Source organism: Ostrea edulis, chromosome 5 (genome assembly GCF_947568905.1).
Source record: "Ostrea edulis chromosome 5, xbOstEdul1.1, whole genome shotgun sequence".
Classification (NCBI taxonomy): Eukaryota; Metazoa; Mollusca; class Bivalvia; order Ostreida; family Ostreidae; genus Ostrea; species Ostrea edulis.
This window is the reverse complement of record NC_079168.1, coordinates 6,482,503-6,509,426: the sequence shown is the minus strand read 5'-3', so window position 1 is coordinate 6,509,426 and position 26,924 is coordinate 6,482,503. Positions and strand designations below refer to the sequence as shown.

General features: G+C 37.4%; 3 protein-coding genes and 1 non-coding gene across 16 annotated transcripts in view; 1 reads left to right on the top strand and 3 right to left on the bottom strand.

Moving 5' to 3' along the window:
* Positions 1-886: 886 nt before the first annotated feature.
* LOC130055230 (tripartite motif-containing protein 2-like) lies at positions 887-5,909 on the bottom strand. Of its 2 annotated transcripts, none has more exons than XM_056167123.1 (3): positions 5,769-5,909; positions 3,233-3,328; positions 887-2,400 (listed from the first exon to the last, which is right to left on the bottom strand). In XM_056167123.1, the coding sequence occupies exons 2-3, from the start codon at positions 3,297-3,299 to the stop codon at positions 1,181-1,183; spliced, it is 1,287 nt and encodes a 428-aa protein (XP_056023098.1). In that variant the 5' UTR covers positions 3,300-3,328; positions 5,769-5,909; the 3' UTR covers positions 887-1,180. The 2 variants fall into 2 exon arrangements, with proteins under 2 accessions (XP_056023098.1, XP_056023099.1); XM_056167124.1 differs by lacking the exon at positions 5,769-5,909 and adding an exon at positions 3,741-3,787.
* Positions 5,910-6,637: 728 nt separating this feature from the next.
* Positions 6,638-10,516, bottom strand: LOC125651364 (tripartite motif-containing protein 2-like). Of its 2 annotated transcripts, none has more exons than XM_048879924.2 (3): positions 10,311-10,516; positions 9,522-9,609; positions 6,638-8,838 (listed from the first exon to the last, which is right to left on the bottom strand). In XM_048879924.2, the coding sequence occupies exons 2-3, from the start codon at positions 9,592-9,594 to the stop codon at positions 7,799-7,801; spliced, it is 1,113 nt and encodes a 370-aa protein (XP_048735881.2). In that variant the 5' UTR covers positions 9,595-9,609; positions 10,311-10,516; the 3' UTR covers positions 6,638-7,798. The 2 variants fall into 2 exon arrangements, with proteins under 2 accessions (XP_048735881.2, XP_056023097.1); XM_056167122.1 differs by lacking the exon at positions 10,311-10,516 and adding an exon at positions 10,258-10,276.
* Positions 10,517-11,119: 603 nt separating this feature from the next.
* LOC125652959 (U5 spliceosomal RNA) lies at positions 11,120-11,235 on the top strand. Its single transcript, XR_007361777.2, has one exon. It is a non-coding gene; the product is annotated as a U5 spliceosomal RNA (small nuclear RNA).
* A 13,484-nt stretch (positions 11,236-24,719) lies between these two features.
* Positions 24,720-26,924, bottom strand: part of LOC125649552 (adipokinetic hormone/corazonin-related peptide receptor variant I-like) — a 102,465-nt gene continuing 100,260 nt past the window's right edge. For 5 of the 11 annotated variants that reach the window (XM_056167121.1, XM_056167119.1, XM_048877172.2 and 2 more), the window contains 2 exons: positions 26,398-26,486; positions 24,720-25,161 (listed from right to left, as the gene is read on the bottom strand). In XM_056167121.1, coding sequence (XP_056023096.1) covers positions 25,146-25,161; positions 26,398-26,486 — 105 coding nt within the window. In that variant the 3' untranslated portion in view covers positions 24,720-25,145. Of the gene's footprint in view, positions 25,295-26,397; positions 26,487-26,924 lie in introns of all 11 variants that reach the window. The other 6 variants (XM_048877177.2, XM_048877176.2, XM_048877173.2 and 3 more) reach the window with 3 other exon arrangements.

Genomic DNA, 26,924 nt, shown 5'->3' with positions numbered 1-26,924 from the left:
ATTTTTTTCCTGAAGGATGTGAGCAGATTAAACAGCAACTGTGTATGTTTTCAATTGAATATCTTTAAAAAAAAATCTCTCAGTAAATGAATAGCTATTGGCTTATTATATATATTATAGCTTAATATGATGTGCTTTGGTGCATATTTTTAAATAAACACGAGATCATGCATTCCTGTGTTCAAATTTGGCTTTAGCATTTGGGGATATATGTGCTCTGTAGCACAGTATAAAAATAAACCTGTAAAGGTATGTCTAATATGGGTTTTTTTAGTTAGTTTATGAGTTGTTTAAGTTATTTAAATTTAAAAAAATTTGATTGACAGAAATTTCTAATAGTATTTACCTACCTTAAAGCAGAATTTATTAACAAAGGCAATTAAACAATAATATTTTACAATTATTGAAAGAAAATTGTAACAATAGCAATGTACTAACTTACAATAGGTGAATATTCTGTTATGGGTCAATCAGCATTTATAAGAAATTTTGTTGTATTGGAAGTAGAAGAGTAAACCATATACTAGTTTGTTGGAGGCAAATAAAAAAAACAACACCTGTACGATTCTGAAGTAAGACTCAATGTACAAATAACACGATATTTTCTGTGATAGGACGAATTAAGATGAATGCTGAATTGTATCTCTTGAAAAATTAGAATTTAAGAGAGGGTCAGGTCCTGAGAAGGACCCAAATTCTGCACATTAATTTACAACACTTCAGTACTAGATGACGTGTGTCTTTTACTTCCCACTCTGTTAGAACACATCTAAGTGTAATGTAGAGCTTTGCGTGGAGAATCCACACTAACATTCTGTACGTTCCTTTTAGTGCAAATCACGGTGCACACCTGACGGTGTTTCATATCAAACAGCACAGATATCAATATATTCATTATGCTTTAATATCAAGTTACTATAATATAACGCATAATATCAAAATAAATGCATATCAATGGCATAGTAAACTGTGGCACGTGAAAATTATTAAAGGCAAAATTTAATCATTCAAGACATTTATATTTATATCGTATATCCACATACCGATAACGTATAACAAGGAAATATGCAAGGGTTAAAATTTATCGTAAATGAAATATTCTTCATAATCATTATCATTTACACTCTAAATGCAGTACAAGATGAAAATAACATAGACCTCCCACGCAATGTGAAATTCCTCAGGTTCTGTAGGAGTATCTGTTGTATGGAGATGAATATCGTGACGTATACGACGATGACGACGACGATGATCCTGACGACGAGTACCTGTTCTCGCTGACGGCAGAGTATCTGGAGCTTCCGTAGCGATCTTCAGACAGAGCGGCGGATCTACCGAGAGTGGGTCGTGTGTAGACCGACTCCGAGAAGGACGAAACGTCACCAAAGTTCTGTAACTTATTGGAGATGGTGCTCTCGTCCCTGCTGTTGAACGAGAACTTGGGCACCACGCCCTCGTCTATTTCCTTAACTTTAATGACGGGCTCGGACCTGTAGCTGGAATAAGTGCGTGACGTCTTGTACAGAGTCTCCAACTTTCCGTCCTCTTTCGTCTTTTCTATTTCATTTATATTTTCATCTAACTCCTCCGAGCGTTTTTCCATGAGAGAAAGTTTTTCCTTCAGTTTACTTTTCTCGTTTCCAACCTCTCTTTGTGCCATTTGAAGAACTTCTTGCTCTCGTTCTTCCAAAATCTTTCTAAGTTTTGCGAAAGACTCCTTGATTTCATCGGACACTTTGTTTTCCTCTTTGTCCAGATTTTCTATGGCGTCTTCCACGGCTTTCTGTTTCATCTTAATGGCGTCTTTCTCCGAATCCATCTCCTTCACTGCTTTATCTAGAATCGGAATGTATTTCTTTATCGCGCCTTCAAAGTCCACGACCGTATGACCAAGGGCCTCCTGGTGGTCTACAACTGTACAGTCTCGACAAATAAACGTAATGCAAAGCTCACAGAAAAAATTGATTGGTTGAAATCTGTGTTGCGGACAGAAATCAGTCGTATATCGTTCAGTGCGATTGACGAAATCAATGAGCTGGATGATTCGATGATCAGTCGGGAGTTGTCTGATCGTGTCCTGGGTCGTGATGAAATTGGTCCTGCACGTGGGACAGATGATGGTTACAGCAGTCGGAAGTTCGCCGTAGGCGGGAGTTAGGCTTTTACGATATTCTGCCTCTTTTTGGAAAATGAGAAGAATGCACTGCAGACAGAGGGAGTGGTGACAATTCAAGAGCTTGGGAGGTCGCACTATGTCGTCATAGAGCTCCCGGCAAATTAGACATTTAAGAAATGTCTCTATGAAGCTCTCTTCGTCAACAATGAAGTTTCTCTGGTCTTTCAATATTTCCCTCTTCTGTTCGAAGTCAAACTCTGTCTGTAAGGCCCGAAACGTCTCCTCTGCAAAATTTGGGGACAAACAAGAAATTAGAAAAACAAATATATATTTAATCCTAGTTTGTATTTTTAAAACGCCATGAAACAGAAAAGTAAATGATGGATGGCTATATTAGCTAGCAGTTGTGTGTGAAAGTTAAAGAGTTCAGGGCTGAAATACGTGAGTAGGTCGAGAAAGAACGATAGAAAACTGCATTATAAGAAGGTTACACAACGTGAGTTACGATGTTAACAATACGAACAGCTATAAAAGTACTTCGTTATCGTCGATAGCATTCCCCTTTCTCCATTTTGATGCACATATTACCCACTTATAAACAACATTACTAAACTCATAAAAAATCAAATAAACGAAAGTTAAAACAAATACTTTTAATGAATTATTGATACAAACATGCACACGTAAAATTAGAAACACTTGTTCTCGGTTTCCCCGTCCTAACAGAATCTTCATATATGTTTGTAGCTGTGAAGCGTTTGCTAAGACTAGCTAGTACACCGACAAGTAGCATGCTGCAGCGAAATATAGCTGCCGTGAGAGAGAATAGAAAGAGAAGGTGTGTGGAGGGAAGGATGCTTCCAAAGATTTCTTTACTATCGCCATATTACATGTATATTACATTGCAGTATGTTATACTCAAATGGACACCAATTGAATGACATCTTAAAAAGCAATTTCATTGATAAAGTTATTAAATAAACCATTTTATAAATCATTTTCTGAATTGTAAATAAACCTGAAATGTGTGCGAGTGTCTTCCCTTTCCTTATTTAGATAGAAATATATAATACTTTCAGCTAAATGTCTTCCGTGTTTTATTTTGCCCTTCTATACCTTCTGACGCCGTTCTTTTTCGTATTGGCGAGACAACCTTGGAGGAGTCTGCTATAGCAGATGCCATGTTTGTGATGATGTCACTTCCTGCTTATTCTGTAAAATCGAGAGGGAGCATTTATCAGGGTTTCAATTGCTTGAAACATTTGCTTTGTAATCATTTTACATAATAGTTGACAAATAACTTCCTGTGTTACGAAAGAGTAAAACATCTACAAGTTGGAGTTCTTTCCGGTGTGTTTTTGACATCAAATTAATTATCTGCATTTCAAGCAGCACCGTAACAACGTAAATATACATGCACAAATCACAGGTCATAGCCTCGTTATAATCTCAGCACAAAACAGATCAGAACACTTCCAATTTGAAATTAATTCAGTTAATTTCCACTCAATTTCATTTTTACAGGTACACTCTTGATATCTAGTGAATTATAGCAAGTCTCTGTTGTGTATACAGGATTAGAAAAGCACCACAAAGCAAGCCACAACAGTGAATACATGTGTACCTCACAGTGGCGGATCCAGAGAGGGGTTTCAGGAGTTGGAACCCCCTCCCCTTTCGTCAGAAAATTTTGCTAAAAAAGGTTTAAAATAACGCATTTTGAGGGTGGAACCATCTCCTTTGAAATCCAAAATCAATGGCAGGACCCCCCCCCCTTTCAAAAATTCCTGGATCCGCCCCTGATCACAGAAGCATCAGGTGTGAAAGCCGGCAATATATACATACATGACACAGAAACCGTATACGTGTATAATAGTGGAGATATACAATATGTATAAGTGTTATATATATATATAAGCAACATTCGATATGTCATATTAAGTCAAACTGGTATAATACTAGTATTCAGCATCATCAATTCCAATTCAAAATAACAGATTACACAATTCCAAAATATTAAGATCAACACAATATCATACTTATAAACATGCATTTATTGAGAGTTGGAGTAGCAACACAATGAGAAACCGTGTATATATACATGCATCCTAGTCACACTTCGACACCCGTATATTGATATTATTCTAATCTTGGAAGTACGTATTAATTTTGTCCGCAATACTTGCTGCATACCTTTCCATGCTGGCCTGTCACTACAAGTTTTAGGGCAGGTCCCCCAATCCCTTAACATAAAGAAATCTATCGGATTTTTTTTCTTTGTCAGATTGGGAATTTTTAAATTAAAACATATATACAATCACTTAAGGTTTTGTTTCAGTTGGAGGTTTTTTTTTTCAGGTATAGACCAAGATAGACTCTCGTTCAGTTACATTCATACAGTTACATGCACACCACCCCCAACCCCGTTAAAGTGCATGAAGCATTGTCTAGAAATGTCGATATTTTTTTGACAACAGGTGATCATTTGACAATCTCATCTTACATTGTCTCAAAATTGGGAATTTCTAGACTATTAATTAAAATATGAAATTTTTGCTTATTTTCCAATCGGGAAGGGTCCTTTTATCGGACCTGTTTTAGGGATATTGACGACCCTGCCATTATTTAATACACATTCTTTGTACATCTGTGCATTCTTGAGCACGTATAGGAGACAAAGGCAGACTAAATACATAACGTGTTTGGCCTCGGGGACATGACTTTGTTTAATGTTCATGGAGCAAAAGGTAATCTGTGTCGTTCGTAATTGTGAAAATAATCTTCAGTTTAAACCTCTCAACAATCAGTACAAGGGTGCAGTGTCGAATACTTGGAGTTGCCGGTTACATTGGTTGGTGTAAATTCAAGTTAACACGAACAAAATACCTGACTGTTCGACTCCTACACTTTCTAAATCAACAACTTGAAGGCCGCAGAGACCTAGTATTACATGTTCACTGGGCCATGTCACCAATAACTTTTTAAAAAAATTATATTTAAAAAAAAAACATTTTCATTCTCTGCTGTTGATAGACAATTATGCTAGATTTTTGCGTCTCTTATCTATTTATACACCCACGTTAAAAAAAACCACAACAGGTACCAATATGAGATCATACTGCTGCAACATGGCCTTTTGGACTCGTAAATCATTCATGCAAACTTATTGATTTTGTTTTACTATTACAATACATATAATGCATTGGACGAAAGTCAATACTTGATATAGCGAAGCCCGGCCACGGGATGCTTTTTACCGATAAAACAACAAACGGTCTTTGATCAAATTCTGTGTAATTTATGCATAACTTGGTAAAATGGGCCTGTTACCTCAGGTGATATTTGTTTACCGGATTTGGTCGCCTTAAAATAGACTTTAGAGATTTAAACAGTACTTGGCATGCTCCATATTTCCACGTTTTGTTCAAATTCAAGAAATGATACTTCTCATACATTGACTGGGCCATTTTTGTTTTGTTTCTGACGTTTTACGAGCATTGTTGACTATATACCCTGCCGTCGGTTCACATCGGTAAGTTGGCGCACGGACGTGTAACCCCAGGGGAAGATCTCCGTCCACGTCGTAAATTTTGTCAAGACTGAGTAATTAATAACTTAACTTTACAGACTGATTTAACATCACGTATCTTACCTTTACAAACCTGGCCCACTTTTATATCCAGGGCGGGACTCCTCGAGCGTCGTTTCACTCCATTTTCGATGTCGTCTGGTCCGATTGGATTGACTGCGCGCGCGCATGGAACTAATTCCCATCCGGTTTTTTTATCTTTTATCAAATTATACGCATGCGTTTCAAGTTTTTCAAATTTTGCGTAGGACTCGATACTAAATTACCTACTCATTTAAATCGCTAGTACTTATTGTCTGTCTTGCTCTAAGGTAATACATAACCTAATCGTTTACGCCCTGCTGCCTCAGTATTGATTTGAGGCTCTGTACGGTTTCAGATCGTTGTTGGGTTTCGATGGAATGTCACATTATCAATATTGAATTAAGCCTGGAATATTGTCACCGCAGAGATCGAAACACCTTTTGGGAGAAATCGAGTCCGATTACTCGGAAATTTCTGCATTAATTCCTACTCTCAGTATTTATCGTGCGTGTCCTGTGTGTGTAATGTAATATACTGGGTGAGATGCGAGATACGAGATATTTTACACAAATGATATCCGACATGAATTACACTTATGTTCTTATTCGACCCAGTCTCAAACGAACATAAAATATTTACTACCCGTTTCAAAATCATAACACTTTTTTAAGGGTAATTGCTCCAAGACTTGTACATGAATTACACTGTAATTTCAAAGATCTGTGGGTATGTGGTTGTTTCACGAACATAATTACTGTTTGTGTTGTGTTGTGAATATCATCGTCGGAACCCACGGGTTTTCTCTCCGTTAAACTGCATTCATACATGCAGTTTAAAAACCCGTGGGTTCTGACGATGTGTGAAGGTATGCGTTCTCCTGTTTAGATGACAGTGAAACAACACACACAGAAATGTTGATAAAGCTTTAATTTATTACATCAATATCTGGGTAACAATGGCAAGCAAAACATGAAATACGATTATCAAAAATCACACCTTCAAAAATGGAAATGCGCATAATTAATTTACAGAAATTAAAGCAAAATATTTGGTCGACATTTCCCTGTGCTGACTAGACAGTAAAATGTATTAGGCATGATCACACCTTGAGGAGACCATTACCTTTTATGTTTCTTTTTGTAGAAAAATCCTCAATTACAAGTACATGAAACACCATTCAACCTATACAATATCAACTTTCTAATAACTGTCAGTCACTTGTAATTAATATCACACTATGGGATTGACGGTCGAACCTACAGTGTATATTAGAACCGTATTACATTTCATCGATAATGCTGCAGTTCATTAAAAAAATGATATCAATTTTGAAAGACTATATGATAGAATTATTATTTTTACGGAGTCACGTGCACAATCCGTTGATTAAGTATTGCTTACTGTCTGCTTGGGTTTCAATTAATGGAAATGATTGATTTTTCACTTCTAATAATGCTCTTAGTAAAAAGATACATTAAGCTACTCAAAATAAGGGTTTCTTTAGAAAAGTACACATCACCGTTGTATTTAGTTTTTCTTTTTTTTTTTAATATCTAAACAGGGGAAGTAACCCATATAATAGTCTTTCTGAACTGCTTCAAAAATTGTGGATTTTGATATCATGGGTCAAACAAATGAAACTAGCATCACTCTAGTGATAGTCTTGCATTGTATTTTATTTGACCTCATTAGTTTTGGATATAAATACAGATTTAGACTTATCTTTCATGATAACAGGACCAGCGCACCACTATAAGAATTATGATCCTAATATAGACCTACATGTACAAGTTACACCAGTACTAGGATTAAAATACATTAAAAGTTACTATGATATAGGTCATGTATAAGATAGAGAAGTTAATGAACCGTGATATTCTCACAAATCCCATAAAGAATATAAAACTGAGAGAAGGGCAACCTTATTAAATCACATAATTGACATTAGGATTTTAAAAGAATACAAGTAATTTATACCAACTAAATAAATAAGTAATATGTACGAGTTGAATGGCTGCATCATTTATCCTCAAGAACCTGATACAGATTCTTCGGTAGTAAAGTAAGAATTACGCATTCTTAAATGTGACGTCACCAAAGTTAGATATGTAATGTCGAATGTTATTTTCCTGACGACTGTTAAACTGGAAACTCACGGCGAAATCTCGAATTGCACGAGAAGGCCCGTGGATTGTAACCTTTTCCATGAGCGCTTCTCGCGCTGACTGGTGATTGGAAAACATGGCAGCTATGTTTTTGTTATCTTTGGCATTCTTTAATTTCACTCTTTCGGATTTGAAAGTTTCTTCACGATTTAATGCTAGTTCTAACTGGTCGGATATTTCCTGGCGCTTTTTGTCGATTTCATGTTCAGCGGCTGAGTAGAGTTCCCGCTCCCGTTCGTCAATGGCGTCACGGATTCGATCAAACGTCTGCCTGATTTGAATCCCCAGCTCTTTCTGTATCTGTTCCAAGTTGTCTGCGGCTTTCTCCAGAGCCGTTCGTTTGTCATGCAAGGTTTTCTCCTCGTTCTCCATCTCTGTCAATGTCTCATCAAGAACTGGGACATATTTATGGAGGGCCTCTTCAACGTTCATAACAACGTGTCCAGTTTTCTCTTTATGGTCAATCACAGTACAATCTCGACACACGGGGGTTATACAGGGCTCACAAAAGAAATTCAGCGGCTGCATTTGGTGTTTCTTACAAAAAGCCACGTCAGCTTTCCCGGTGCACCTGACAAACGCTACCAGTTCCCTCACTGTATGGTCGTTTGGCAGTCGTAAAATCTCAGCCTCTGAAGCAATCAGCCCTTCGCGACAAGTTGGACACGATATTTTAACTGCATATGGCATGCTTCGAAATGCTGACGTAAGATTACGTCGGAATTCGCCCTCCACCCGAAACATTTGCTTCAGGCAATCCAGGCAAAACGTGTGATGGCAGGGGAGCATTTTTGGCATCTTCTCGTCCTCGTCAAAGGTTTCCCTACATATCAAGCATTTCAGGAAGGTATCCTCAAATCGCTCCTCGTCAAACACCAGATTTTTCTTGTTGTTCTTGTCCGGGTCTGGCAGCACGACTCCCGTTTCCATTGGTTGGGTAAAGTCTGGAATTACAATTAAGTATCAAACACAATATAGTCATTTACTATAAGAGTAGTACTGATTGAGTAAAATCTGCAATACACCTACATTATATGTACCAAACACCTTACAATTATTTACCTTGAAAATGACATCTTCAAGTAACACAATATATTATACGGTGATTGCTGCAGATAAAATTCTTTTAGATCAAATATTACTAGCCTCAATCTACTATGAGTTATGCCTTTTTAGGAGATAAATCAAGGATTAAAGATTTCCTGTTATGATGGGGATTTGATAGGTCATAAACCCAAAGATAACACTGTAAAATGACATTTCATATCAGGAGTCACAGGGCATGCATGTACGAATAATTCATCAGCTGGATGGCTTCTTTCATTATTTTTCATCATTAGATTTCACCATGCTTTGCGGCAACACACGACCTAAACACAGCCAGCAATGATAAGATTTCTAGATTCTGTACATCCCTATAGCTTGCGGCCTGGGTGTACCTGGATAAAGGTGTATAACGTGTAAACACAGGTAAATCTTTGGAACCATGAAATGGACCATCAAGACTTAATTTCACTTCAAGCATCTGCGTTCTCAAGACGGTTACTGGTATGCAAGGAATTGGGATATATCATGGTACACAGATGTTAGAGGACATCGACTTATAATTTTTTAAATGAAAGTTTACCTGAGTCATCCTCTAGTTCTTTTAATTTTTCTTCCAATTTCTTTTCATCGTCCTCCTCTTTTTCTGACGTCATAGTTGTTGTCAAAACCTATAAATAAATCATTCATAAAATTCCTTGTTGTGCATAATTTCAAAACATGATATACATGGATGATGATATACATGGGTGTTATACCAGAACTTCTTGTTTGAAGAGAGGGAGAAATTGTACACGATCTATACATATGCCACTGAAAAAAATATTTACATTTCTTTACACTTAATTAAACAGACATGGGACATTCATATTTCACTCAATAACTAAGAACGTATTCCTACACTTGATTAAACAGACAGGGTCATTGATATTTCACTCAATAATTAAAAACGTATTTTTACCCTTGATTAAACAGACAGGGTAATTGAAATTTTACTTTGTTTAACACCCTCCTTGTCTCCATTCAACATTTTATGTAGGTGCCGGTGTGAAGATAACATTACTGTTTACATTTAATAAATCAACCCACAGACCATTTTATGCATTTCCCTCAGACACATTATCGATCTGCTGAAGTCAGCAGATTAAAAACAAGATATGGACTCTTTATAAGCCCAGTACCGAGATCATCAGTCAGACCGAGAATTCCAACACCCGGGTCTGGATAAAACCGAGCTTGACGTTCTCTACATAGCGAAAGCTGAAAGACTCTTTATTGACACATATACATATGATATTTAACCAGTTTTATGCACTCACTTCCGCTGAGGATTTGAAATATTCCTGGTAGTTTTTCTTGAGATTACTCTTACCTGTGAATATCGTGTGTGCACGCTTCCACCGCGCCGTGTATATTACTGCACACAACAAGCACTCCCACCACCGAGGCTTTTGTTACTCATTCATTTTTCACCGGTTTAGGCAGAAATGTTTATGTTCCATGCGATCCGATTGGCTGGTCGCGTTATATATTTAGGTCAATGGAATGCATGAAACGCCGTGAGGCTCTAGATTATATTCAACGGCGAATTAAAGAACACAAAGACAAATATTAAAAATCGGAATGTAGATGATACAGTAAACAATTTCATGTGACTTATAAATATAAATTTCTTTTAGTAGTATAAATAGATGAAATGTACCCCATTGCAAATGGGACGAAAAGACTTGTGTGGGTGGCTTACTCATAAGCGTATTTAAGCAAAATAAATTAATTTAAGCAACATTTCGTCGAACTCCGAATATTTATAAGAATGAAGTAACGGATATATATATATAATAGAATAATCAATTTCGATTATTAATCTCAAATTCAAAGTTTTACTTTTCAAAGTTATGTCCACGCATATAAGTTACACATGTAAGACTCTAAATAAGTAGCCTCCCTTTGAAAATATTATTAAAGCAAAATTTTATTTTTTATTGATTAAATAAAGCACATGCTTATAAATATTTTAAACTATTATTTGCAATGTTATACATTTAAAATAAATTTAAAGACAAATTTGATTAACTTTCGCATTTAATTAACAATTAGAAAAAATATTATATTATCTACCTTAAAAACTCTGCTTAATGAAGAAAAAAGAGGATATAATAAATCATTGACACACTAATAAAGTTACTCTGGTTTCTCTTCAATCCACGATTAAATCTTTCGCCTTTTACTAAAGATTTCCGTGGAGAGGAACATAAATGAGTCTATAGACTTATTTTTGATGCCCTATTCTATAGGGTGATAGTAAATAAAAGCAGTACATCAATATACAACCTTGCACAATATTTGCATGTAATACAATTTTCCCTCGTGTCAATTTTTCTCATTGAATACAAGCAAAAGACTTTGCATGCTGTGAAATGATACTATGAATAACTTCAACAAGAAACAGATCTATAGTTGTGCATATTCTTACTTAAAACCGTGGGCATATATATATATATATATATATATATATACATACCTACACGTATATATATATACATACCTACACGTATATAAAAATCCAATAACACCCTAATTGTAGGATCTAAAAAGTTACAATTAAAACCAATAAGAAAATTATGGAGGCACTTCACGCCAAAATCTGAGCTGACAAGAATCATCAATAGAAGTTGTAGTTAACTCGTTTGTTAATTGTCGTAAAATAAATAAAGTTTAAATTTCTTTTACACTAAATTTTATTTTCTTGACAGAGAAGAGATTTATTTAGAATCTAATGCTTTCAGATAATCCAAAATGTTCTATAGAAGATGAAGTTGTTCTTTGTTTGTTTGTTGAATGATACTATTTCCGCTTTTATCAATCAGTAATTCAATTTTACTAGTAACACGAATTTGAGTTCACTGAAATTGATTTAGCTTATATTGTACAAGCAACTTCTATTTATCAGCGTTTGTTAAACTTTTTTTTTTTTTTTTTTTTATAAATGAAGACTTGTGCAATGTAGTTTTGTCTTTTGCATTAAATTATATGGAATGGAGCTAACTTTGACCTATGTTAATCATATACGATTTTCCGACAACTTGTACAAAGCAAGAACAGTCTGTGTAATGACCTTTGTGTCAACTTCGGATATACATCGGGCTCTACTCAGACTAGGCCGCTTTGGGCTACACCGTATTGTATGTACATGTAGGTAAATCCAGTGTTCAAGCTAGCATCTTAAGTTCCACTTCTGATCGCATCCCTGCATTGTCGGATTCAGGATTTTACTAAAAAGGAGAGGGGCAGTTTCTTGAAAATAAAATAATTTGATATAAAAAAAAACTTAGAATAATTTAATTTGGAAGGCCCAACTTGTTCCGCTGCGGATACATCAAGAGTTGATTTGAACATATTATTGGCTATGTTATAACAAAGGGATTCAGCACAAATTCTTAAAACTTAGAACGCCTTCTCCTATATGACTTGATTACATATAATAATGTTCAAGAAATGAAACACAAGGGCATCAAGAGTTATCTTTCTTGCTCTCCTTCTCTTGCGCCATACTAACTAACAGATTCTAACCCACATAAAGATTGTTACATTAAGTCCTAATTCTCAGTGGAGCTCTGATTATGCGGCGAAATGTTGATCAATTCATTTCCTTACTCCATGCCTGGTTCTCCACGGACCGACCTATTGACCCGAGTGATTGACTACGACTCCGTTCATTAAGTAGTTCTTTAAGATGTTGGATCAAATTATGATGTATGGAGTTTTTTTTCGTAAGCGGCATTCCCTCAGTAATGAAGCCGAGAATCGGAATGTCCAGGACCAAGTCATTAAACGAATTCCCGGATGAACTGCAGAATAGCATGAAATTGACACTCTTTTTCTGTTATCTGGTGGTTTTTTGTTTTGTTTTTTTGCCTTTTGGAAAACAAAAAAATTCTAATTGTTTTTAAGATAATACATGTATCATAAAATTGATATTATTACTATATACATGTACAGTCTTAAAGATATTTCAGACCCCACCCACGAAATAAAAGGTCCTTCAAAACTGAGTATAAACACTATCAAAGCAGATTCCTTACTACATAGTAACACACGTACCAATTCAAGCCCTAACGTGGTCAATTTTCCACGAAATTCCGGTGTATCATATTTTGAGGCAATGGAACAAAAAAATATGGTTTAGTATTAGAGTCCTGGAAGTAACGATAAACCTCCTAAAGTACCGAATATATACTTTTGTACAATTTTCATGACTCTATACATCTGGGATTTAAAAATGCGATATATGATGATTACACGAAGACATGTGCCAAAAACTTGTGATGCCAAGGATGAGGAGCAAGGGCCTCTTATCCGCTCTGTCCTCTATTTCACTTGTAATAAATACAAATACAATATTCATTACAGGTGTAATAGAGAACAGAGCGGATAAGAGGCCCCTGTGGTTGGGGCTGTATGGATGATGTAGTGAAAACGCATTAAATGTTAAAAACTCCTCCCCGCTACTGAACATTAAATTACAGGATATGACCGAGCGAGGCTTAATTTCACATTGTCGCTTTATATTCCATTAACACCTGCATGAGGTATGTATATCTTTCAACTGATTAGATACACCAGAGCTTGTTCTGCGTATGATCATTTTTTAAATCGAGGCAGGCTACTAAAAACAAGTTAATGTTACAGGAGTTTCAACAGTCCCGTTTAAAGTCAGCATTTCGCAAATTCTATGGTAGTTATAATGATTTAGTTTGCCAATACAACCTATCTTTGGGTAAAATGCTGTCTGATGCGTTTCATACTAATTGTAAGGCCGTTCTTGGCACACTGATTTTGACTACTCCGTTTACTTGATCAAGATATAGGGCTCATGGCGGGTGTGGGCGGTCGACAGGGTATGCTTACTCCTCCTAGACACCTGATCCTACCTCTGATATATTCAGGGGGACAGTTTTTGCCCAATTTCTCTATTTTGTATTCCTTATAGTAGTTAATAACTATAATAAACATAATATGTTTGTGTTTTTTGTTTTGATGTTTTCCGCCACACTCAACAATTTTTCAGTTATCTGGTGGCGCCCAGTTTTTGAGATTCACCACTGTTCGTTATCTTCACCATTCATTCAAAATTCATTTTATGTCGTTAAGATTTCTGTATAGTTTTGAATAATATCAATTTGGGCAGTTAGTTTTGGTTATTGTATGGTTGTTTTTAAATTACATAACGTGGGCGTGTTATCGTCGACAAGTTAATTAATTAACGAGAAGCAAACTTTGCTTCGTCAAACCTGAGACGTTAACATTAGTAGTGGCTGCTCCTTCCCCAAATGCTCGGGATTTAGAAGTGAGTTTCATGGGTCTTTCGGACATGACCTTCAAAACGGAGGTCCCGTGTCGCTGCTGGCGTTGAAACGATAAAGAATCACCAATGCTACGGTCCTGAGGTCTAACTTTGTAGTACTTCACCTACAGCTGGTGACGTCTCAACATGAATAAACATTCTCGAAGGGGCGTAAAACAATCAATGAGGGGATCCAGATACTATAGTAAGGAGACCTGGATACTGTGGTGAGGGGACCCGGATACTGTAGTGTGGGGACCAGGTACTGTAGTGAGGACCCGGATACTGCAGTGAGGAGACCGGGACACTGTAGTTAGGGAACCCAGATACTGTAGTGAAGGGACCTGGATACTGTAGTGAGGAGACCTGGATACTGGTGAGGAGACCCGGATGCTGTAGTGAGGGGACCCGGATACTGTGGTGAGGAGACCGGGACACTGTAGTTAGGGAACCCATATACTGTAGTGAGGCCGGGGACCTGGATACTGTAGTTAGGAACTCAGACAATGTAGTTAGGGAACTCAGACACTGTAGTGAGGGGATCAAGATACTGTAGTGAGGGGACCCGGATACTGTAGTGAGGGGACCTGGGTACTGTGGTGAGGGGACCCGGATACTGTAGTGAGGGGACCTGGGTACTGTGGTGAGGAGACCTGGACACTGTGGTGAGGGGACCTGGATACTGACCTGGATACTGTAGTGAGGAGACCCGGATACTGTAGTAAGGGGACTGAGATACCGTAGTGAGGGGACCCGGATACTAGTCAGGGACACATAAAAAATATCTGTCACATGTCGTTGACATGTGTAATATAGTTCCTTTGTATAAAAGGAAAAAAAAGAAGATAATTCTTAAACAAATTTCCTACTATAGAGGTACAAAATCAAGAGAAAAAATATATATGGAACTACAGCTGAATAATAAAATAACATTCCACCAAGGAATCTACATGGTTTGAAATAGGGATTGTCTACAAATTACACCTACCCCTTAAAAATACTGTAGACCTAATTAAAGACACCCAGTAATTCTGCCGTTAATCAAGACTGGGGGAAACTCTGAAGTTGATGACAAATCTAAATAGGGATAAACATATTGAGGAATATATACACTATCTTAAAAGTGCAGCTCACAAAAATAACATGTAAATAAAGAACGATATTTCGAGAGATTAAGGAGAGTCGATATTATAATAGATTCTGGCAGAAGATGACTCTATTATCATCAAACAGGCGGATAACGAAGGCCGTGAGTTCGACAAAAACAAGATAGAATAACAATGAGTAATTCAAACCAATTTACTTCAAAATTATCAAATACTTTCAGTATCCTTTCAGTTACTAAAACGGAGAGGCAAGATCTTCTTGCATTTGAAATCAAAAGTAAAAACTCCCTCAAATTCACAATCAAAACAAATAAAAGACTGAATTAAGGGAAAGAAATCTAGGTAAATTAAATTACAAAAAATAACCACCTGACGACTTAGATAGGAGGCCTGTCCTGTCCTAAAATTTTAGATAAAATTCTGAAATCTTTTTGTACAGAAGTATCAAATTTTGTAGAGATATTATGGATTTTCTACATCACATTTGATACAGTTGAAGAAAATAAAATACTTACATGTACGCTTCGATGTAACTACCTTTTATACCAACATTTTCCACACTTTTGGACTAGAGGCGATTTCGCTCCGGCTGGAAAAACAAAAAAACCAATTTGACCTAAGAATGACTAAATATTTCATTCTAGAACAACTACAATTCATTCTTCGAAACAACCGTTTCTTTTTTATACAGTACATATTTTCTTGAATGAGAGGAACCTCTGTGGGTGCAAAGGTTGTACCAAGATACGCCACTCTTGTTTTAGGATACCTTGAAAAATCAAGAGGCCATGAACCTTCACGGTCACTTGAATATGTACAGTTTTGATCTTAAGAAATCAATGTATAACCTGTGTGCTTTTAATACTTTTCCATTTTTATCTCCCCGAAAGATTTCGAGGGAGCATATATACTGTAGTTGCCGTCATGTCCGTCTGTCCGTCCGAACTCAGATCTCCTAAACCCTTCATCAGAAATTGATCACAAATGCTCCTCCAGACAAGAAACTATTGGAACAAGGTCTTTTTGGATAGACCAAGGTCACTAAGATCATATAAAGGTTTATTTCAACACTTTTTGATATAAAAGTTCGCATCTTCTAAACATTTCATCAGAAATTGATCATAATGTATTGGTCACGAATATTCTTTGAGACTGGGTTTTTGGACCAGGATCATTTTGGAAATGGCAAGGTCACTCAGAACACATTTTATTTGAACAGTTTTTGAACAAGTATTGATCATATGCGACACAAATAAGAACTAGTAATTGGCAAACGACTTTCAGACAAAGTCTTTAACGGTCACTCAGGGCGTACCTTATATATGAATAAATACTTCACAGGCGCGGATCCAGAATTTTTTTCCGGGGGGGGGGGGGGTCGAACCTTTTCACAAAATCGAACCCGTGATATAACTAATTTTTCTTATAAATCGTTATATTGTCATTTTTTTATCTTGCAAATTCCAGGGGGGGGGGGGGGGGGGGGGTCCGGACCCCCTCTCTAGATCCACGCATGCAGTTCATTTCAATAATATTTTAACTTATTGATCTTTTATACCAAGGTCTCTCAAGGTCATTTGGGAAAGGTCAAGTTCACTCCGGACATAATATATACCTTCTATAAAGAAAAAGTCCTTATTTCAACAGTTTTGAACAGGTTGATTATACATTGTATTTATCACACATATAAGTAATAGGTTGATTGAGTGATTGAACATTGTTTAACGTCCCTCTCAAGAATATTTTACTCGTATGGAGACGTCACCACTGCCGGTGAAGGGCTGCAAAATTTAGGCCTATGCTTTGCGCTTATGGCCACTGAGCAGGGAGGGATCTTTATCGTGCCACACCTGCTGTGACATGTGACCTCGGATTTTGAATCCTGGAATGACTTTCGGAGAAAAATCACTCACGGCCATTTTGTACAGGTCAACGTCACTCAACATACCTTACATGTAGATCTAGATCTATATATGAAAAAAAAACTTCGTTTCAACAGTATTTTAACAGTTATTTATTATTGTATGAGTCATTCGTCATATGAAGTAGTACATTGGTTTAGATGCATTTTGGGGAGCATCAATCAGTTTTACTGATATTCTTGTTATACTTTGTACTAAATGATAAACATATTGGTGTAGCCTAACTAACACACACAACTGATCATTTCATAATTCTTTTATAGGTCAGTAAGTCTTATCGCATCACAGCGAAATGTGATATGTTATTTGTGTTTTGTCCTGTGGGGATCCAGGTTAGAATAGGTCCTCAGTACTCCTTGTTTGTCGTAAGAGGCGACTAAATGGGGCGGTCCTTCGGATGAGACCACAAAACCCGCGAGGCCCCGTGTCTCACAACAGGTGTGGCACGATAAATATTCCTCCCTGCTCAAAGGCCGTAAGCGCCGAGCATAGGCCTAAATTTTGCAGCCCTTCACCGGCAGTGGTGACGTCTCCATATGAGTGGGAAAAACAATATTACACTCTAATGTTGATCTCGGGGCCAATCCCAGGTCCGAGATCAACATTAGAGTGTGATATTCTATATCTCTCGAGGGACGTTAAACAATATACAATTAATCTATTTGTGATCTAAAAGCCTGAATATTCAGTAGATATAGTAGAAAACATCAACGCTCATAAAATTGCACCTAGTTTGTGTACTTGATGTACACGATTTTAAAAGACGTTAGTGCATTTGTCAACATATGATCAACACAGTCTTACCCTGGAACCAGAAGTTACCTTAACCATGGGACACAGATTTCACAATTTTGATTAAAGGTTAGTTGCCCATTATGATTATAATGAACAACTAACCTTCTAACAGTTTTTTCTGCTGGGTGTCCAGAAATACGAAATATTTTTTAAATTAAATGCAATAGGCCTACATTTTTGATATACGATAAACTAACCTGGTCCTCAATTAATTAAGATTCCATGGATTTCAGAAGTTTGGTAGAGCGAAGAGAGTTCATTGAATGCTCATTATGACAATCATACAAACAGTTTTGACTCCTAGATATATCAAAATAAAGACAATTTTTAAACATTATACATCGTTAATATGTGATTAACTGAAAAACTCCACATGGGACCTAAACGCAGGAAAAATATTTTTTTTTTTTTTTTTTAGTTTTCTAAGACGGACTATTATAATCATACAAATAGTTTGGCTTTATGATGTTCAGGACTAGAAATTTTCTCAAATATACTACATTTTTAAAATTTGATCAATCAGTTCCCATCCTGAACCCGGGGGGGGGGGGGGGGGCTTCATAAATTTCACATGGTTCATCTTAATCACAATTTGTTTGATGCCTGGCAGTGAATTTTCTATTGCATTTTCAATACATAATGGTTATGATCTACCTAGCCCACCCTTGTACATGAATCGTGGGGTTATGAATATCAATTTTTTTTAATAGATTGATTGATTGAATATCGTTTAACGTCCCTCTCGAGAATATTTCACTCATATGGAGACGTCACCACTGCCGGTGAAGGGCTGCAAAATTTAGGCCTTACGACAAGCAAGGGGTACTGAGGACCTATTCTAACCCAGATCCTCACGGGATGAATTTTGGCAGAGTTCAATACTCATTATATAATCTTGCAAACATTTCCCTCCTTGATGTTCAGAATTAAAGAAGATTCTCTAAGATATAATGTATTTTCAATATCTGACCAACTTAGCCCCATCCTATGGCCTAAACCCAAGGGTTACGAATCTCACAATTTTGAGGTTTCAATGCGTACCATAATCCTGCAAACATTTTTGCCTCCTTGATGTTCAGACGTAAAACTGATTGATCGAGGTTTTTGTTGTTGTTGTTTTGCTTTGTTTTATTACGTCCAATCGAGAATTTTTCACTCATATCTAATTAGGGGTGAAACGGTTCACCGCGGTATCGGTTCTCCGCGGTCTAAAATGCCCGGTTCGGTTTCGATACAAAATGTGTTAATTTCGGTTCGATACAGGTTATTTTTAAAAGTCACAATTTTCCTTTTTCGATCGAGATCGAGACTCACTTAATTACAGAGAATTCAAGATGGCGGATCCAAAAGATAAGGACAGTAATAACAATGTCAACAGTGGGGCGAGTGGATTAGGAGCATTTAACATTAATTTAAGGGATCCACCGGCCAAATTTAGATCTCGGGTCTGGAAATGTTTTGTTTGTTGTTATTAAAGCCCTTTTTTTTTTTTTTAAATTGCTTTATTTTAATATGACTGTATCGTATCGAAAATAACCGTATCGTAGTGAAATATTGTGATACGTATCGTATCGTGAGGTAGGCGTATCGTTTCACCCCTATATCCAAGTCACCAGCTGTAGGTGAGGTACCACAAATTTAGACCTATGCTTAGCGCTCAGGGCCGTAGCAGCGATGGTTCTGCCGCGATACGGGACCTCCGATTTTTAAGGTCATATCCGAAAGACGATTCCCACTTCTATATGCCGAGCGTTTGATGCGGCCATAGCACGAGCGGGGCTCGAACTCACGACCTCACGGTTACGAGGCGAAAACTCTATCACTGAGCTACCGCGACCGGTGGAAGAAGTAAAAATCAAGATCTTCAAGGATGAACAAGTGAAGATAACAAACCAGTGACCAATCTCATTAATCCTGTTAAAGAATGAAAAAAAAATAAGAGAAGGGCAAACACGGACCACTGGACAATCCGACATACCAGAGGTGAAATCAAGAGAATAAGAGGAATAAACACCCCATTTACCGGTCACACCCGCCGTGAGCCCTATTTATTGATCAGGTAAACGGAGTAATCCGTAGTTCAAATGAGTCTATAAAGAACAGCCTAACAACTGGTATTTATAAGTAATTTAAAAACAAGCAGCATTCGACCATAGTTTGTATTTGCATTTTTGATTAAGACCAACTTAGCTCTACCCTGGGACACGAACCCTGAAACCAGGCGTCATGAATTTCATATATTCGGTAGAGGGATCATTGCTCATACTATTATAATCATACGAATAATCAATCTAATTACAATTAGATCGTCCATCCGCTCCCCAGTTTTCGATACGACGTATCGAAAACTGGGGAGCGGATGGAAGATCCAATTTTAATTAGATTGACGAATAATCTGACTGCTGTAACGTGTCAAGGGGGTTCGTACCCGGTTGATTCCAGGATCTGGGGTTTTGAATTAATTCAACAAGTAAATAATTTTCCTCTGTAAAAATGATTGAACAAAATGATACAGTTTTCCTCTCTAAAGTGATTTAAATATATAACTACTGGTCTGCAAATATATACAAATAAGACCCTTCCCTTACCTAGGGGAAAATCACACTTGGTCGGCCTATATTACTACTTCATGAGTTTATACACCTCTAGATAGAGATATGCCTTATTCAGGCAGTAACAACTATCTAAGAGGTAAGCCCTAGCCGAATAAAGGTGGTCCAACTCCAGAAGCAGCAGTTACTGTGTTAATGCCTTATTCAGGACGGACAGTGAACTGCTAACCTCTGAAGCCTTACACCTTCCCTAACCGAGGAAGAATGACAAATAAATAGGCGAACCTCCAGAAGGTCAACCTCTAAAATGCTAGCCACTACTGTGGTCAGACTCCAAACAAATGGTCCTATATAACAAAGAAGTGTGGCAAGCCTCCAATATTTATATAAGGCAATCCACCTGACCTAACTAACCGTTATAATGCTTCTTCTTCCTCCGCTTGGTTTAAAAGAACCTTACTGACTGGCTGCAGCTGTATATATACCCTCTGTGGGTCACATGATCAGCAACAGTTTCTAGATCACCCGCTGCTAGCTAATTGTGTATCAGCCATAGTTAAGTTTCTAGATCACCGTTTCTGTAGGCCTCTTGCAACATTGAAAAACATGAAATCATTACAACTGCTTTATGTCCTGAAGAATATTTTCTATAATAATGCATTTTCAATATAATGATATGACCTATTAGCAAAACCTTATGGCCTGAATCCAAGGGTCACGGATTTTAGTTTTGGTTGTTTGTTCAACGTCCCATCGAGAATTTTCACTTATATTGAGAAGTTACCAGCTGCAGATGAAGTACCACTAATTTAGACCCATGTTTAGCGCTGAAGGCCGTGTGATCAGTGAGGGTTCTTTAACGTGCCAACGATTTAATGTCATATCCTAAATACCTACGATTCTCACTTCTAAATGGCGAGTGTTTGGCGAAGGAGTAATCACTGCCTTGTTAACTCTTAAGTACATGTAGGTTTGACGCGGCCATGGCACAAGCGGCTCACGACCTTCCGGTTACGATTGATTGCATAGGCGTAGCTTGGGTTCGAATATTATCGAGGCAGGGGGTCTGCGCCCCCCAGAAGCTATCGACATTTTAACAACGTAAAAGGTGTTTTTTTTTTTTTTTTTTTTTTTAGCTGCCTCGGTTGCCTCAATGGAAGCTACGCCACTGGATTGAATGAATATTGTTTAAAGTCCCTCTCGTGAATCTTTCACTCATATCGAGAAGACACTATTGCCGGTGAAGGGCTGCAAAATTTAGGCCTATGCTCGGCTTTTGAGCAGGGAGGGATCTTTATCGTGCCATACCTGCTGTGAAACAGGGCTTCAGTTTTTGCGGTCTCATCCGAAGGCCTTCCGGTTACGAAGCGAACGTTCTACTACTGCGCAATCGCGACCGGTTTCAGTTTTGGCAAAAGGGTTCATTGTTCATCATAATGAAAACCAACAGTTTGACATCCAGAATTGAAGATCTTTGAAGTTACATTGGTTTTTGTAGTTTCTGGCTACATCCCTCAGAGGTCACGGGGGAGAGGGGCAGCTAATTCAACGTGTTTCTCTTGATCCACGTTATATACATGTACCTAAATTGGTTAAAATTGATCCAGGCGCCATTCCAGAGAGAGAGAGAGAGAGAGAAAGTTCGCAAAGGTTTATGTCCGACGGACGACTAACGGCGATGGACGAAATCAGATAGCAATAGGCCACCTGAGAAAACCTACAGATCAGAATTTTCTAATTACATGTATATAAGGCACTAATGTAAACACCCTTTAGAAGACTCTTTTTTTAAAAATTCTCTAACCTGTCACATTCGCAACGGAACATACCATTTAATTTAGCCAGGGTAATATGCATTATAGTAATAAATGAAGAGTTAGGACTTAAAGAAGAGCTTAGTAGTTATCTATGTCGCCAATAATAGCCAATTATCTTATAGCCGAAGCCATTAGAATCGAGCGAAACAAATCCCAATCACAGAATTACGGAAACTTAACTGAAAGGAAGATTCCAGAAAATTACGCACAGAAATCCCATTTGTTATTACACATAATCCGAGAACTCACATCTTCAATATAACGAGAAATTGTTTCTCCATACTTCATTACTAAAACTTTTGTATGTACATCTAACATTTCCATATATGAAGGTCTCTGTTGTGGAACTTTCGATTTTATGCCAACCGGAAATTCCATTACTATTAAACACGGAATGACTTTTAAGTTCACTAAAATATGAACTGTAAAACCCGAAATGTCATATACAATACATAACATGACAGACTAAGGATGCGGAGAAAGTTATATTGGAGAAATAAAATGGCCGACCGATTGTTCACAGAAACAGATGCATTGATGCTCCATCCGTTACTTAGGGACATCCCGCGGTGACCATTCTATATTCCCGTTTGATAAAGTGAACAGTTAGGTCGGCCCAAAGAACAATATTTCCAAAAAGAAATTAATCCAAAACTAACCCAATAATTTTTTTAATCATTTATGGCACACTGATTTTGACTACAGATTACTCCGTTTACCTGATCAGGACATAGGGCTCACGGCAGTGGATGCTTTCTCCTAGGCACCTGATTCCACCTCTGTTATGTTCAGGGGTCCATGTTTGCCCTACTCTTTATTTTGTATTCCTTACAAAAGTTATGATTGATTGTATATTGTTTAACGTCCTTCGAGAATATTTCACTCATATGGAGACGTCACCACTGCCGGTAAACAAAAGTTATGAGATTGATCACTTTTCGTTATCTTCAACTTTCATTATAGAATAAAAAAAAAAAAAACAGATAAAGGTTTAAATTTGTTTTGCTTGATAGTGGTCAAAATCAACTGCTACATTATTCTGCCCTAATGGGCTCATGCAAAATGTTGGAAAATTAAAATAGGAAGCAGTCTTAGCAGCCAGTAACTTGAGGTTTTAGGAAGAAATAAAATACGACTGTAGTATTGTAGACGTGATTATACGAGTAACTGGAGTTCTAGTTCTGTTAATGGTTTAGCCTACACGTTAAGTCAGTGGGTTTGTTTACGTATTGAGGTTCAAATGTCTTCAGTTAATTTTCCTTTTGTTCTCTCTCGGGATTAACCCTGCACTATTACCATATCCTCCCATCGATTACTGTCATCGAAATGTGCAGCTACTGGGATATCTTGGTTGTTGTTGACAGAGAACCAGTTGTTGTTGACCTACTTTCGCCTCTAGACTCGCCAGTAGATTATTTGAAATGCAATACTGCCTAGGAGGAGTAAGCATCCCCCGCCGACGGGTCACTCCCGCCGTCGTGTCACTCCCGCCGTCGTCTTGATCAGGTAAACGGAGTAATCTGTAGTCCAAATCATAATGATATATTTCACAGATCATTATTTGACTTTGTAGGCTGCTAATCCTCTCTTTCATGAGTTGGTCTACCCTACCCACTTTCCTTTCAGGTGACCTATTGTTTCTGATTGGTAGGTACGTCGTCGACCGTCGTTCATAAACGTTTTGATACTTTCAAATTCTTCTCTGAAAAGAACCGATTTTGGTATAAAACGTCTTTACGTATAGGGGCACAAAAAATGATAAATTTCATAGTGTTTGCCTCCCTGAGAGGCGTAACCAAAAGACCAAAACCATCAAAATCAATGTAATATAAAACAAAATCTTCATCTTAACTTATGGACATCAAACAGTCAAACTGTTGGCATGATTATTATAACAATGCACCCTTTATCAAAACTGTGAAGTCCATGACCAATGAGTTAAGGGTATATATTTACAGGATTTTAATCAACAATGAAAATCATGACTTATGGGTTCAGACCCTAGGGTGGGGCTAAGTTGGTTATATAATGAAAATGCAGTATATCTTTTTCTTCTTTACTTTTGGATACCAAAGAAGCAAGATATGCAGATAATCGTAATCTGCATCGAGTCCTCTACCAATTCATGCCCCAAGTTTCAGGTACCAGGATGGGGCTAAATTGGTTATAGACATTATGTATTGCCAATGCAATAGAAAATCTTCTTTACTGCTGGACACCACGCAGTGTGTGTAAAACAAACATATCAACCAGCTGGCTTTATTTGGCATGAATACAGCAACAAAATTAATGCATTTTATATAAATATAATCATTTATTACATAATACACGTGCACACACACAATGTCGTCACGGCGCAGTGTTTGGAGTCGTCTTTGTCAAGCTGGGAAGGTTCATTTTCGTAAAGTTATTTACATTAGCCCTGTTGCTTCCGGTGTTCATCTGTGACAAGGCCGGACCTCCGCCATTCCTCCACAAAGCGGGATCGTCACAGAACTTGACAACGTTTGTTCCCTGGAGAGATCGGCAGGAGTTGTTGGACGCTGTTTGGGAGACGGGACCTCGTTGTATCCCCGTGGACGTCTGAAATTTCCCGGTCAGCCGTTGGAGCTTGTGACGTTTCCAAGAAGATTTCAGGCAGCAACAGCAGCGAACAAACTCCCGTTTGAAGTTAATGGTAAACATACCTAGAGTAAGAAGCAGAGAAGATTGAAGCCTCATCCCAGTGATTGGAGGGAGAAGGTTCGTTCTTATAAAACGCTTGCTATAGCCACCGCCCCCATTTTTGAGTTTCCCGGCGGAAGGTGGTAGTGAACATGCCTACAATATACGGATATTCGGTTTTACTCAAACTGCATCCGGTTATATGAATAAAATAGCATAGGTTTCATATCTGGAAAGTGAAGGATTCCATTGTTAAAAAAGGGGAATTCTGAAGAAATTTGCTCGGATTTATGGATATCATTTACATATGTGTATAGTCCATAATTAATCTACATGCACGAAATAAACTAAATTTCATTGCTGTTGAAGTTACTTTATGATTAGTTACAAAGTTATTGATATGTTTCAGCCATTCTAAAAATAATCTGATGACATAACATTACTTTATCATCAAATTCGATTGATCTTCCGCAAGTGGACCTACATCAAAATAATTTGATGGGGGATTTATGGCGCAGCGTAGAACCGTAAATTGGCATATGGAATAAGAGTTGAGATTAGCGTATTTCAAAATGGCGCCATCGTCACTATTGGTTTTTAAACTTTGAATTGATCCGCAAAAGGCAAAATACAAAGCATGGTATTGGGAAATAAGCTTTATGATATCATAGCACAACAATGGTCAAGTCCTTTACAAACAATATTTCTTGATTAACAAATGAAAATTTTGTTGACTTTAAAATTCCTTCTATTCAAAGATATATTAGGGGTCATCCATAATTGTCAACCATTTTCCAAAGAGTGCAAAAAGCACACTTTTTGAGACCCCCCACCCCCCTTCAAAAAGTGTACACCAACCATTTTTAAATTCCCAACAAGAAGGTCGACAATCGAGTTTATGAGCAATTTAGTTCAAACAATGAGTTCTTTAATATTGGTACCCCTATTTCTTGTTATATATGAATGATATGTTTTATAAATGTGCAAATCTTGTGTACATAATAGATTTTTATAGAAAAAATAAAAATGTCTCTGTCTTATCTTGTCGTCTTTTTTATAGGCATTACACTTTTGTAACATGACCAATACTTTTATGAAATAAATCCGGAAGAGAAAAAAAAGAGCGTACGGTAAAATTGTCGATTTTTTTACCCCCCCCCCCTCCCCCGAGCGTGCCTTTTGCACGCTTTGGAAAATGGTTGACAATTATGGATGACCCCTTAGTAGTTCATAACAATAAGAAAACAAGCGTTTTGTACCGTAAACAATAGGATCCATGCAGGAATTGGACACGGCAAACAGAAACAGGCCCCTCTGTACTTTGGGATCTAACTGACTGGCGGACTCCCTACAGAAATAAATCAAATATACCGTGAATTCCTTATATTATGCGAAAAAATACCATTCTTCTGAATACGCGAGACAAGCCTCGCGAAGTCGAAAAGTCCGTTTATCAGAGAATAGGAACCGCGATTTTACGATCTCGCATTAGACCCTTAATACAAGGAATAGCAATATATCCAAAGTCTGCCCAATCGGATGTCATTGTTATCAGTTTTTGTCCGGCATCGTGCGTCGTCCATTGTTAACATTCTCAACTTCTTTTCAGACACTACTTGGCCGAATATTTGGTATGTAGCATTAGTGTGTGTGTGTGTGGGGGGTGTGTGTTGACCTTGACCACACGGGGGCTAGGAGGAGGATAATGCTGCAAAAAAAACAACCCAACTTTCCTTCTGGACATACCAGTATATTATAACCCCCTGTTTTGATGTGATACTACTTG